The 15187-nt window shown below is 34.8% G+C and overlaps 2 protein-coding genes across 3 annotated transcripts in view; both read left to right on the top strand.

Moving 5' to 3' along the window:
- Nucleotides 1-15187, top strand: part of LOC140154957 (conserved oligomeric Golgi complex subunit 3-like) — a 67768-nt gene that overhangs the window by 45474 nt on the left and 7107 nt on the right. For both annotated transcript variants that reach the window (XM_072177619.1, XM_072177618.1), the window contains one exon: nt 363-461. In XM_072177619.1, coding sequence (XP_072033720.1) covers nt 363-461 — 99 coding nt within the window. The remainder of the gene's footprint in view (nt 1-362; nt 462-15187) is intronic.
- Nucleotides 6155-13097, top strand: LOC140154071 (uncharacterized). The gene is made up of 3 exons (XM_072176681.1): nt 6155-6210; nt 11135-12350; nt 12505-13097. The coding sequence occupies exons 1-3, from the start codon at nt 6155-6157 to the stop codon at nt 13087-13089; spliced, it is 1857 nt and encodes a 618-aa protein (XP_072032782.1). The 3' UTR covers nt 13090-13097.

The following is a 15187-nucleotide window of genomic DNA, read 5'->3' as shown; positions in this document are numbered from 1 at the left end:
GACTTAGGATGATTGTGCAAAGGCATCACATGGAATGCATGCATGCACATTGGTTTTCCTTGTAAGATTTTGTAAGATTTATATTGCTTAGGGTTAAATAATATTTATATTAATTTTGAGGTTAATAAACTGCACATCAGTTCTTTTGAGGGTACAGTGCATCATGTATATTCATAAATTTATAATAATCTATATTCAGTCATCATTCATTTATCAATTGTTGGCATAAATAGTTATCTACATGTGTCAATTTTATCATTTCTACTTGTGAGTGAGTCTGTGGTGCAATACTTAAAAGTCCATTCAGTATAGCATAGTAGGTCTTTTTCAATATGTTTGTGTCTCTCCATTTGTTTTCACAGGGTAATGTGCAACATTCATATCAACAGTTACAAAGTATTGTGAAGGAGAACTACACAGAAGATGATCAACAAATCATAGCATGCCCTACAATAGAGCAGGTATGTGACAGTGCATCGGAAGGGGCTATTCCAGTTGAAATCCATACCCAATATGATCTTAATCTTCCACACGGGGATTGTGAATTTCAAATGGGGTTTCCTGAATGGGTGACTTCATTTGAAATCTATACTCCCTGTGTGGGAGATTAAGGTCATGTCTTCCATATGGTGTGTATGGATTTCAACTGGAATAGCCCAATATATGCAAACACATACAATGCAAACATACAGACAGTCTCTACTCTCTTCTGCTCGCCTAACATCTCTATCTCTTGCTCTACCTTTTATCTTTTCTCCCTTTCTATATCGCTTCCTCTATGTTCTTTCCCAATATCTCCTTTTCCATTGTTATTTCTCACTGTTTGTCGCTTATCTCATTGACAATCTTATAAAAATTATTAACCTCCCGTTTTATTTTAGCTATTCATATTGACAAGATCTCCAACTCGTTATTTGAAAAGATTAACCGTTTCATTTAACAAGATTCTGTTAAGTCCCCTTCTGACAAGACAACCTACTCAAATTTGATAAGTTGGGTCATTTTGACAAGATCTATTCATTCTATAATAATTGACCTACAGATTGCTGTTTTAAATGACAAGGTTACCTTATCAAATAATATCTACTTCAATAGTTTCTTGTCATTTTGATGAGACCACAAGGACCATAGTGGAAATAAGTGTGCTTTTATATATTCTTTTCTGTGTTTTTTTATACTTGGTTTGATTCCTAAATAAAATGAAATGAAATGAAAAAATATGTGAGTCATTTTGAAGAGAAATCTGTTGTCCCCATCTGATCAGTTTCCCTTGTTAAATTTAACAATGTTTGATGATTTTGTTTTCAGAACAAAAATATGAAAATACCCTCCATAAAAGTGGCCCAAAAATACAAAAGCGCTCTTGCGTTCCTGAGATAAACTTTTTTTTACTTGGCCTAAAGTGGCCAACTTTAAGGGTCATTACAGGTCTATAGGTCTGAAAACCTATTGGTCTAGATGAATTGTTATGGTCTAAACTCACTCAATTGTAAAATTGGTACAAAATACAGTGCAGTCCATTCAATCAAATGTTGTCATTAACCCATTTAATCGTAGTGCATTTGTTATGTGTGTGAGACGAACTGTAGCGGTAGATTGCAATCATGCTTTTATTGAATGCATTTGAGCAGTCCTCCATATTTACGATATGATACGTCATATGCACAACCTCTATAGCATCACCACTCATTGCAATCGCACAGGTAAATCAGAAACATGGGTTTGTGGACTTAACACAGTTCGGAAATAAGCTCTTCATATGTTAAGAGTGTAATGTTACAATGGTCCACATTTTGTGACACTTTCTAAGGCTTTAAATACTATCTATAAAGCATGCCAAATAGCACCAAATAATTTTTGTCAACCTTGTCAACATTTTTAGGGATACCCCAAAAGTTTTATGATGTCCTTTAAAGGTGTATTTCATGATCGTAGCATCCTCTTTTTATGACATTTTTCAGTAGATATCCATGAAAAAAACTTATTTCCAAAATTTAAGTTGTATTCCGATTTTGCGTTTGCGAGTTATGCATGATTTTGTGTTTTACCAGAACGCAATTCAAATTTTGAAAACTTTATGTAGCCAGAGGTTTCCAGTGGTATAATAAAAATCTTTTTTTGAGAAAAGTTGGGGATGAGGCTGTGGATCACGAAATGCCCCAAATGAAAGTAAATTGTGTAATCAAAGTGAAATATTGACAATTCCAACCAAAAGATCAATTTTGACCGATATTTTATGAAACCAGTAATTACACTGAACACTGGAGTTGTGAATACTTAAATCACAGGGTTAGTTTAAGGTGATGCTACCTACTTATTCTGTCTGAAAGTTTAAGGTATTTTTTCATAATACATCCTTAAGAGGTTCTAAGAAACTTTCAGTTCAGCAGATCTTTCATTATGTATCAAAATGCAGAAAAACTGATTTCGCCACTTTTTGGCCGTAACTCTGGAACTGCAAGACGTACAAAAACAGCATGAATAGTAGTTTTAGTTTTTATAAAACTTGTTTATGTTCAGTCTCACCCTAAAGTTGTCCTTTATATCTTAATCATGGCTGATAATGTGGCCATTACACATTTATTTGCCATATACGCTGAGATTGGGTAAAAATAATGAAAAGATGTGGATGATGCAAGAAGAAAATTTCTCACAACATCACTATATTCCCTTAATTCCATTGCCACAACTTCTTTGTCATGTTAGCCCTAAAAAGTACAAATGGAGGGAAGGGAAATAGCAAAATGCCCAAGGTCATGGCAATTATGTCTTGTTATTGATTTATTGAAACAGTGTCAACGCTAATGCATGATGTAGATGCCCTTTAAAGCTATAATGTATATACGATTTCCATCCTATTTTAATTGTGTTATTCTTTACTCAAAATGCTGAAATAATATTAGTTATAACTGTCAGGAGAGGTTCCGGTCCATACACAACAAATTTGGCCAATTTCATTAAGGTGTAAGAGTTTGTGCCAAAAGAAGTGGATCAGCTGTTGGGGATTCAGTAATGATTTTCTTTGGGAGAGCTTCCCTTTCATTTAGAGCATGATTTTAAACACTTCCCTAGACCTGCTGGGTAAACTATATCCAGCTCAATTTGTGAGCAAACAACCGTCCGTAGGTGTCTATTATCATATTTTGAATCTTCACAGTTATTTGAGCTGCAATTTCATTTTGTAAACACCTGTCGATAAGAACTTTAATTTGATCCATAAATTGTTCGGAAGGGGGAGGTTAATCCTTAATCTGTAGAGCTCTTTTGTTTTATCTCTGACAAGGTCATGACATTTGCAAGCTACTGTGTGGCAGTTGAAACGTGATGCTGGTGATACCACTTTTGAAATGGATTATGGGAAGTCACACAGCAATAACCAATTTCATACATGCCTAAATCTATTGAAGAGTAAATGAAAATATGATTTGCAATAATGGGTATCACTTAGACCAAAAAGCATATGGGACAAACCTAATAATTGCCTTATCAAGGACATATTATTGAAGCAATATTGATTACAAAATGCTTGGTGTTGCTTTACTCCCATACAAGTACATGTGTGTTTTTATAAACACATTCAATCAATGATACACTTAAGAAACTGCTGTGTAACCAAGGACACACAGTTCTAAGCAGTGGATGATGCGGTTGTTGAATGATGTGCATAGATCGCAAATTGTATGCCGACAAATAGAAAGTTTCAGGACGGACATTGTAAACGCTGTCATTAGCAAAGCATTGGGGGGGGCAGGGCTGATTTAGAGTAGACCAGCTGGGTGACTACATAAGGATCACCAAATGTGTAAATATGGCCAAGAATCGGCCATGGCTTCGCGCTTTCTCCACAGAGTCTGAATTGGACAGTTCTTTCCTTGACATCGATAGGTGGAATTGAATTTATGGTAGCTACATTTGCAGTAAGCCGCAATCAGATAGCACCTGCACCTGTTTACATTATACCTTGCACAGAATTTGACTGAATTCAATAGGGAATAAGTTGAAACTTAATTACATTACTTGTGTTATGTTATAATCCTTGACTATAATTTGGAACATATCTTTTACAAGATTAATTTTTCACCTTTTAATTTAGATGATACAAAAAATTACCCAGTAAGGTCAGTGTTAGTGATTTGAAAACCTGTAAAAAGCATTGCCATGGTAACTAATAGGTTGCTCCTTAGCTCCTATGACATTTTCTGTTTAAAAGCAGCCTTGTAAAAGCCTTTTATTTTATTTTTTACAAATTCGAAGTCAATATTTACTGATAAGTGTCTAAAATGCAGACAAAGTGAATCTGATCATTATTATTAACCATAGCCATGTTCACATGATTACAACATTACATCTTTTTAACATTGTTTAATGTATTATAACGGCAGTTGTGGGGACTCATGAATGGGTTACTATCTAATATTAATTAATTGCAAGGTAATACATAAACAAAATGCACAAGTATTTTTCTGTTAATTCGCCAATCTGTGACCACCTCTTGGGTTGATTTTCTTCTTTATAATACTGCACAACATCCCGTTTTGGAACTAGGGTTTTGGATCCATATTTATATCATTTTAGTGACTGCCACTTCAGCAGAAATATTGTAATGAAACTTGATGACGTGGTGCTGGGGGTAACTTGTTTACCAAGTCCCGAACATTTGATCTTCAAAACAAGTTATATAAATCACAATTTATAAATAGACAGATTCCTGATATAACTTACAGATTAACTTAGTAAACTTCATAAACCATAATCATAATTCTTAGATAAATTGTAATTTTATCACACATTGATGTAGCTTATCTGTCTGAATTATCCTAAAATTGGGTTACAATAACAATAGTCTTTATCGGTGATCTGGTGGAAAAATATGTACGGTACCTATTGTTAGGTATTCCTGATGGAAATAGGTAGGATTTGTAACCCTCTAGGATTTGAACAGGTGACCTTATTCTTACATATCACTATGTTCTTTTACACAGGTCTGGACTTTGTCGAGTTGGACACTTCAGTTATCAAGATTATGTTTTGCCGTAAAATATGAGCTTGTTGTGACATTTTATGAAAAAATCCATATGTGTTGTTTCCTTTTAAAGGTCCTTTCATACTGCGTCATTCAGTCGTATTTTTCACCAACTGGCATCAAATGTGAAGGTCACTTATATGATTGAAGTGATGTTGTATTACTAGTGAATGCAGTGGAAATAATCATTTCACTTCCTGTTGTTTTGTTGTATTAAAAGAGGATGGTAGTTTTCCTTTCCATCCTGTAATTACAACCTGTAATAAGTGAATGAACAAGTTTGACCCACTAACTACCTGTTGAGTTTGTCCTTTAAAAAAAAACCATGTAATTATTAGGGGATGAAAAACAATGTTTTACGGGTGGACTGACTTTTAAATAGGGTTGGACTGGATTGACCAGTATGCCCTAAAATATCACTGAAAGCTTGAAAAAAAATTTCACAAACAATTGGCAAACATATTTTGAAAATGTTTTGAATTTTTGTTTTCAACCACTTTCCAGTCAAAATCAATACATTTTGGTCCAAAATGGGTTATTTGATATGATTTTAGCAAAATTTTACAATAAATTCTCCCAAAATGCAAAATCTTGGCCGGTCGGGCTTGTAAACCAGGTTTTTGTTTGTTTGTTTTAATCATTTGTTGAAAAGTAATTGAAGTGCCATCCTATTTTTCCAACCACTTTCCAGTCAAAATCAATACATTTTGGTTAAAAATGGCTGATTTGATATGATTTTTGCAAAATTTTGCAATAAATTCTCTCGAAATGCAAAATCTGAGCCGGTCGGGCTTGTAAAGCAGGTTCTTGTTTGTTTTTTGTTTTATCATTTGTTGAAAAGTAATTGAAGTATTCCTATTTTTCTTTTATGATTTATTTTGTTTACCAATTGTGCTAATTTGCACATTTACATAGTTAAATAGGTTTTGCTAATTAGTTACGCACATATTCAAATTAACTTGACAGATGAGTGATAGCAATATTATGTCTTTAGTTTAAACACCCTTTCTTAATTCTTCTAGAAATATTCCTGAAAGCGTACCATTCACATGTATCAAGTTTATCATTGATTCGATCTACATAAAATGTATCATTCAAAAGGGCTCAAGTGCTGGAGTTCAGTTTATAACTATGATCTTGATGTTGGATGAATTGCAATTTGATGTGCCTATTGTCAGATGTCCATTGTAAGGTACTTTATTAAGATATTGTGAATACTAGTAGCAATTATTCTAATTTAGTATGTATGTATTCCAAGTAAAGCAGCATTGTCTGAAGGAAACCATTTGATTTGATCAAGGCAAAAGGTACTCTAGTAAGATATTCTGAATACTAGTGGTGATCAATCTCATTTAATATATGTACGGTATTCCAAGTAAAACAGCATTGTCTTAAGGAAACCTTTGTTTTATGATATATCGTATGTGCTTTTCCAAAGGTATGAACAATCACATCAAGTAGAAAATTTATTGAGAAACTTACTACATTGTACCTTGGATGTGGCAGCATTTCAAAGTTATGGCCAAATTGGAGGAGCAAAATTTATCAAAAATAGGGACTTTTCAACTACACAATAAGGGAATCAAATCAACTCTACATGTACCAGCAACTAATGTTATTTCACTCCAGAAAATTGATTACAATTCTTTCTACACCTGGGGCCTTCCTATCCAATTCAGTTGACCTGGGAATGCACCAGAATGGGAAGGGCACTTTTGGGGCGCCCTCTACGGAGGCGTCCCACAATATAGGCATGTGTTTGTGAGAAGCTTCTAATTTCACTCTTACTAGATTTACTCCGCAATTGTTTTGCTAAAATTATGCCCTTGCTCAGAAATAAAACCACAATATGTTTGGATTTTATTTTATTATTGTTTTCTGTTATGCACAGGATAAAATGGTATGCGTATATTCTTTGTTTAAAAGACAAAATTAATGGATTTGTAAAAACACCACATAATCCGCGACCTTTGTATGCCTTCAACCTGACCACCGTTTGTCTTAAAACCCGATAGAGCGATGACATTTGACCATAAGATCAATGGCCTTTGTTTGCCAATTACCATAAACAAATCTATATAGCGGTTATTGCCAGAGTTGTAATATGGTGGCACAATTGTGCGGCAAACTGTATGGAAACAACACGGCATATACTTTGACCATACACTAGGATCCACAACATGCTTATCTATCATGGGAACAGTTCTTAGACCTTGATGCTACCCAGTAATGTTTGCTTAATTAGATGTTATCTTAATTAGAGCTCTAGTAGGCCAAATGTTATTATTTGCATGGTATAATTGACTTGGAAAGTTTGTTTGCTGGGGAGTTATAGACCTATATGTCAGAGTCAGGATGTAGGTATCATTATGCCTCAAATCACGAATTATTGTAAGATTTAGTGCAGAGTAGGTTAGATATGAAAATGGAAAGTTACAACAAATGACTATACACCTGATTCGTGAACTGTGTCATTTTGAAAGACTCTTCCTCTTTATCCTTCATCTCTATTTGATTTTCAGTGTATTAGCAAGTAGATGATGTATATGTATCACAGACGTTATACATTTATAAAAACTTAACGTTTTCTATTGGTCAACATAGGCGTAGATCCCGGGTGGGGGATAACCCCCCCCCCCCCATATTTTACCAGGGGAGCTTACTTATTTGTGTCTTCTATACTATTCACCATATACCCCTGCATAACGAAATTCAACAATATTCAATATCCAAAGCAATATCCTCACTATAATAGGTCCCAAAAACAGAATTTTTCCCCACCCCACATAATCGCAAATTGATACGAAAGCTTCATTCCCATTTTTTTCATCCAAAACGGTCCTGTCATACATCTTCCCCAATCAAACACATTTCTCTTGCATTTGATCATTTCCTACTCTTCCCTAGAAAAATCATTATAATACCAAATCTACACACCATGGAATTCACCATATCACGTCCAAGCACTATTTATCATATACCCCTGCATAACGAAATTCAACAATATTCAATATCCAAAGCAATCTCCTCACTACAATAGGTCCCAAAAACAGAAATCCCCCACCCCACATAATCGCAAATTGACACGAAAGCTTAAATCCCATTTATTTCATCCAAAACGGTCCTGTCATACACCTTCCCCAATCAAACACATTTCTCTTGCATTTGATCATCTTCTACTCTTCCCTAGAAAAATCATTATAATACCAAATCTACACACCATGGAATTCACCGTAACGTCCAAGCTCACATTGGGCGCCCCATTCCTTTTTTAAAGGAATTTTTATTAGAAGTGGAATGATCTGGAATCACAGACATCTGCTTAAAAATTGATAATAGGATAAATATTTTGACCAAATACCTTAACCCTGACAAAGTTTCAGTCAAATTGGACAAACTTCATTGTTTTAATTCAACTTTGTCAGCCCGTGCTGGATGGATCTGAACCCTGTTTCTTACATCTCAAAAATTTCTTTTCCTTTGCCTTGGTGTTTTGTATTTTACTGAATTTTACGGTAAATTACAGTATTTTACCGAAAATTACCCAGTAAAATACCATTGGTTTATTTTACTTACCGATTTAGAACACTGAAGTTGGGGGAATGAGGCTGTGAACTCAAGAACAGCAAAACCTATGGAATTATAAGCGTGATTATCTATTGGCTTCCTTGATTCATTTTCTATAAGATCAATGATGTATTTATATTAAGATATACACTGCAGCTTTTTAGTTAAATGGGTAAAACTGGAAAGGAAAACATCTGATTTACTGCTGTATCATCACTACCCATTAGTCGTCTGCTGCTATTCATTACCATTTCATAGTAGGTTTCATTTAATTTCATTATTATTGTCAGTTAATGTTTTGATATCTTTGACTGTAAGCTTAATGTGTGGGTGATGGCTTCCCTGCAAACACAATTAATGTTAAACATTCGCAAAAAATTAGAAAAAGGTGTAAATGTCAGATTTTATGGAATATATGTCTTTTAATAGTGTTTTTTCTCCAGTGCTTTATATTTGTTTTTATATTGCCCTACATGATCTTTTATATGATCTGTCCTGGGTTTATTTATTTATTTATTATGTTCCTTTATTGTTGAATGTTTTTTAAATGTATCTTGATAATAAAGTGATGTGATCTTTCTATAAAATGCTTCTTATTCAAATTTTTTTTTAAACTTGCTGCGATACATTCTAACATAATGTTATTTTTAAATACTTCAAAGTATTGATACAATTTGCTTTTATATTCTGTTGTCTGTCCCTGAAGAACAGTATTTTACCTGCTTGAAATGTCAGTTGTTGTTTGTTTTATTTGTTGTTGTTTTTTGGTCTATTTGGTTTTGTTTGTCTGCTATGTGCACAGTGATTTTCATTACTTCCGTGTAATCTTGTATTGTTTTCCTGATACCTCAGTGGGCTCTGGATTTGGCAATTTTGGGCCATTGAATTTTGCCTGTTTTTGTGCCTACATTGGTTGTTTGGTTTATCGTGTTTGTTTAAGTGCACAGTGAGTTTTTCTAGTGTACTTTTGTATCTTTGTATCCCCATTGATTAAAGTTGTTAGCAAGAAAGCGATAGTTTGGCATATCTAAAATGTATATAATGGAAATAAAACTGCATGTCAAAGGTCAACAACTGTATGATCCTATGTCGCCATGGTCATTGTGACGATATTATAATGTACCACCTAGCATTAAAATCATTAAAAATTTTCCTCTCCCCATGGCTCATCTAGAAAAGGGGGCAGATAAACCATAAGAAAGACCTTGTTACAGTTGGTTCCAATCACGGTAATGCCCGATTGCGTGTCCTGTAAAAAATGTCCTAACCTCCCGCCTAAATCTACAGCGACCCCCTTCACCTGGTCACTTGGTCTGATTGAAGTTTTGTCAACATTATATCATCCCAATTTCAGCTGTTAATACCTAGATATGCTTGACATTTAAAAAACAAGAGATATGATGGAAAATTAAAAAAAAAGAAAGAGATTTACCATGCACAACTGGCATTGTGAAAGCAAGAGAGATTTATCATTCAACAGCAAACAATAGCAGTGAGAAAAAGAATTACAATCCAGAGTGTACAGCCAACCAGAGTGAGTGTACCACTTTGGTTATGCGCACACAGCATTTCAGTTCACACTGATGGATACAACTCTTGTGATGCTACTTGAGAATTAAAGCTAGACAATTTTCTGCTCTGCACAAATGTTATCTGACAAGCTGAAAGTTATGTGAAATTCAAAAATGGGTGTAGCGATGTGATCTGTGGTTATACCTGGGCTAATTGATATTCTGAATCTGCATGGTGACATGACTTGCTGCAATTAAATCCCTGATAGAATCATAGGAACTTTTGCTTGGCTTGGATTGAATAACTGGAGCTTTATCCAAACTATTAGCTGATGGAACTTATCATTGGATTATAATGTCATTTGTTCATCGTTGGCTTGAAATTTGAACATGACTCGCTAACAGTTTGCGGCAAGAAATTTTGTTCACCTGTGAAATTAATTGTAATCTGAAATTGGTTTTGGAGAACTATTTTTGAAATGGGTCACAGCACAAGTTATTTGTGTAAAGTCTCCCATGGACATGATCACAGCCATGGTTCGCATGCAGTAGAAGGTGATCATGATGATCATGGTCATGATGAACATAATGATGCCACTCATGATGATCACGATGAACATGATGATGGTCACGATGAACATGATGATGGTCACGATGAACATGATGATGATCACGATGAACATGATGATGGTCACGATGAACATGATGATGGTCATGATGAACATGATGATGATCACAATGAACATGATGATCATGATGAACATGATAATGGTCACGATGAACATGATGATGGTCACGATGAACACGATGATGGTCACGATGAACATGATGATGAACATGATGATGGTCATGATGAACATGATGATGGTCATGATGAACATGATGATGGTCATGATGAACATGATGATGGTCATGATGAACATGATTATGGTCATGATGAACATGATGATGGTCACGATGAACATGATGATGGTCACAATGAACATGATGATCACGATGAACATGATGATGGTCATGATGAATATGATGATAGCCACGATGAACATGATGATGGTCTCGATGAACATAATGATGGTCACGATGAACATGATGATGGTCACGATGAGCATGATGGTTTCGATGAACATGATGATGGTCATGATGAATATGATGATGAACATGATGATGGTCATGATGGTGAGCACAATGATGAACATGATGGTGAGCACAATGATGAACATAGTGATGGTCATGAGGATGAACATGATGATCTTAGCAGTGATTATATTGATCATCAGTTTGAGAACCAAACAGATATTGCCAATGAGCATTCCAATGAGAGTCCATATAATGTTACTGACTCCAGTCATGAAATACCAAAGCATGACTTTGATGATTATAATGAAACTAGTGTTGATTCTTACCAAAGTACTGAAACTTTCCCAAATCATAATGTAACTCACATAACAAGCACTGTAAGCCCAGATGGTGATAGTACTCATGAACATCATAAGAATGACACAGGTGCTTTTGAATCTGATCACCATGGACATTATGAAATTTCATATGAAGATCACTCTGATGAAGAACATGATTATCATGATGATGGATTTCTATCTAATAGCACACTTGATCATGATCACCATGAGGATCATACTGATCACATTCATGGAGATTCTGATTACAGCATATACCTGAATGGGACTACCCCAACTACTCCTATAGAAGCAGATTACCACTTTGACTTTGGAGAGATTGCATTCACCGGGTCCTTACTGACTATAGGTCTACTAGCGGTCACTCTCAATGCCTTGGTCATCTGTGTCTTAATCAAAACTCGGTCCATTCAGAAAGCAAGTTATATTTTTGTGCTAAGTCTGACCATAGCTGATTTATGTGTTGGACTGACATGCATTGCAGAAGTAGGCATACTAAATACACCAGTGTATACCGGTAGAGCTTGTTTATTGAAACTCACTCTAGTTGTGACCTCATGCACAGCAAGTATTCTGAACATCTTAGGGATTGCTTATGATCGGTTTGTAGCCATAACAAATCCAATGCACTACAATGAGAAGATCAGCATTCAGCATGCTATGTTAGTCACAGGGACAATATGGATGGCAGCCATTGTATTTGGAAGCCTGCCTTTGTTGGGTTGGAATTCCATTTACCCATACGATGGATGCTGTATATTTCTACATGCTGTACCACGTAGCTACATATTATTTTTAGTATTTGGTGGTCTTCTACCAGCGCTGACTTTTGAGGTATATGTTTACACTAATATTTTCATGGTATCACGTAGGCATGCAAGACAGATTGCAGCAATTGAGCAAAATCATATTCCACAAGGTGCGTCCCGATCACGTGCTAATAAAGCGCTTAGGACGTTATCCGTCATTATGGGATGCTTCATAGTGACATGGGTGCCATTTTTTGTGGCATTGCTCGTCTTTCTCTTCAGCAAGCAGCATTTTGAAATGGAACAAATTGTTGAAAGCGTTTATGGTATTGCTCGGATTTTCAAATTCATTTCTGGATCCGTTGGTGTATGTATTTTGGAGCAGCCAAGAATTCCGTCACATCTTGAGGAAGCTGTGTTGCAAGAATAGAGATGGTGTTTCGGAATTAGGGAGTAGTGCAATTGCAAAGAATGGCACTCGGTCAAAGCATGGTCACAAGAATATGTCTGGACCAAGTACATCTCATGATGCTGGGAAAATAGCAATGAATGACACACAGCCAAACCATGGTCATATAAAAAACACATCTGGACCAAGTGCATCTCAGACTCATGATGCCAGTAGTATAGCAATGAACTGCTCTCACTTCAAGCATGGTCATAAGCACATATCTGGATCAAGTACATCTGATGATGCAAGTAATATAACAATGAATGGCACTCACTCAAAGCATGGTCATAACATGTCTGGACTGAGTACATTTCATGATGCTGGGAATAGCTTTTCCTTACCTCCTATCATTACTATCAGTGAGACATGCTAACAGGTAGGGTTGATTCAAATAATCTTGGCATTTTCCAAAGCATGATTAACTTAACAGGACAATAGAGCAAGGAAAATGGGTGTACTGTAAGGAGCATCACCACAGCCCTATTTCTGAACTCCCCAATACTGATCTAAACTTAACTATGTCATCCCGACACTATTCCATCCACTAATTGGGCTATTCCAATTGAAATCCATACACCCCTATGAATGACATGACCTTAATCTTCCACACAGGGAGTGTGAATTTCAAGTAGGAATAATGGAATAGGTGACTCCACTTGAAATATGCACCCCTTGTAGAATTCAACTGGAATATCCCATTCTAAGCAACAGACCCAGGAGAGTGTCCTAGAGAAGAGTGGAACCCAGTGACTGAGATAAAAAAAAAAAAAACCTGCAAACTAAATGTAGTTATCATGGTTATATTTATATTTTCCCATCTTAATTGAGATTTAATTGTAAATTTTAATATGCATGAAAATTGAAATAATTGATTAAATAATATGTGAACAGTACAAAACATTAAATAACTGTATTTTTTTTCTAATTTTATCATTGAACTGACATAATACTTTTATTATATAAGAAGTGTCTAAAATGAAGTGTGTCTTCCTTGTCTATCTTCACTTTAAGGGCAGACGAGGTATTGTTGGTCGAAGAAACTTAAAAATCGATTTTCATTATCTAGATCAATATATCAATATATTATTGCAAAATAAAACCTTGGTGTTTTGCAAAAGTTCATTCTACAAACCGTATACTTTGCAAACTTGCTTAATTTATTGTTGTTAATGAGTTATGTACGTTTTACAAAAGTGTTGTTGTTTCAGCCCTCTTTACAACATAACTCAAGAACCGCAGCACCTATAAAAGTATATTTGTGATATTTTAATTCTTCTACACACTCGCTATGAATTGAGTAATGCAGTTTTTGCCAAAGCTCACTACCATTCATAAGATGCTGTGAACTACCAAATCACAACAGTTTAAAATAATTAATAACCTTAAAGTAATTTCATGAAATAGATGTATGATGATGCTGCTTAGCCTGCTATCAGGTTCATATATGGTCGAATCCAACCAAAAGTGTCCACGGGCCAAAAATAAAAGTCCGAAATAAAAATGTCTCCACAATTTTTTCCTTTTGCCCATTGATTGATGACATATTGGCCTTATAGGAACCAAAAGTGCCATTACTAATCTTGAAAAATAAATCCAGGACGTGTGATAGTAAATGTGATATCAAAACCCAATGTTACCTACGAATACCACTAGGATGCTTTCACTATCGCAATACTAATCAACCTAAAACAAATGGAATATTCCTATTAACGCTTTTTTCGTGTAATGTAGACCACAGGGTGTCAGGAAAATGCTAGCTCAACCAGAAAATATTTGTTTTTATTTTTATAACGCGATCAATATGATCTTTGTCAATTTATGCTAGTTTATTTTTGAAAATGAAGTTTAGGTCAGTTTCTGTATTTTATTTATCAAATGAGTATGAATCAATTTACACATTGTATAAGAACAGTAGGATATATGTTTTCAAGAATATTAGGAATTATACGCATACACCTAACGCTTTATACAATGAAAAGGTGAAGAAACCCGGTATTCAGTAGGTAACATGAGCGATTTAACAATATCTATATTGAGTTTAGAGGTTTAAATTTTGCTATTATGGTAGTGAATTAATAAAATGGTAGTTTTTAGATCTTTTTCAGATGGTACGTCCAAATGAATAAATGCTATTACCTTAGATCAAAATTAGATGCTTTTAGCAAGATTTTGACCACTTCATTTTGATATACAAGTAGTTAATCAGCAATTTTACATAATAAATAATTGTTGAATGAATCCGTATATGGGTAATAATAGTGTCCTGGGGTACCGCTTAAAGTTTTTGACAATTAATTTCCATTGGTAGGGACACTTCATTACACATGTCATGTATTATGCTGTATTCGTAAGTAACATTTCAGTATTTGTAGGTAAGAATTAAACTTTTGGTGGATATCGCAATCAAAACTTCATTTTATAAAGCACTTTGAATGTATTATTTTCTTTATGTGCGTTTATTGATACTTATG

The sequence above is a fragment of the Amphiura filiformis genome, chromosome 6 (assembly GCF_039555335.1).
Source record: "Amphiura filiformis chromosome 6, Afil_fr2py, whole genome shotgun sequence".
Lineage (NCBI taxonomy): Eukaryota > Metazoa > Echinodermata > Ophiuroidea > Amphilepidida > Amphiuridae > Amphiura > Amphiura filiformis.
Note: the sequence above shows the minus strand (reverse complement) of the source record. Positions and strands in the feature narration are given on the sequence as shown.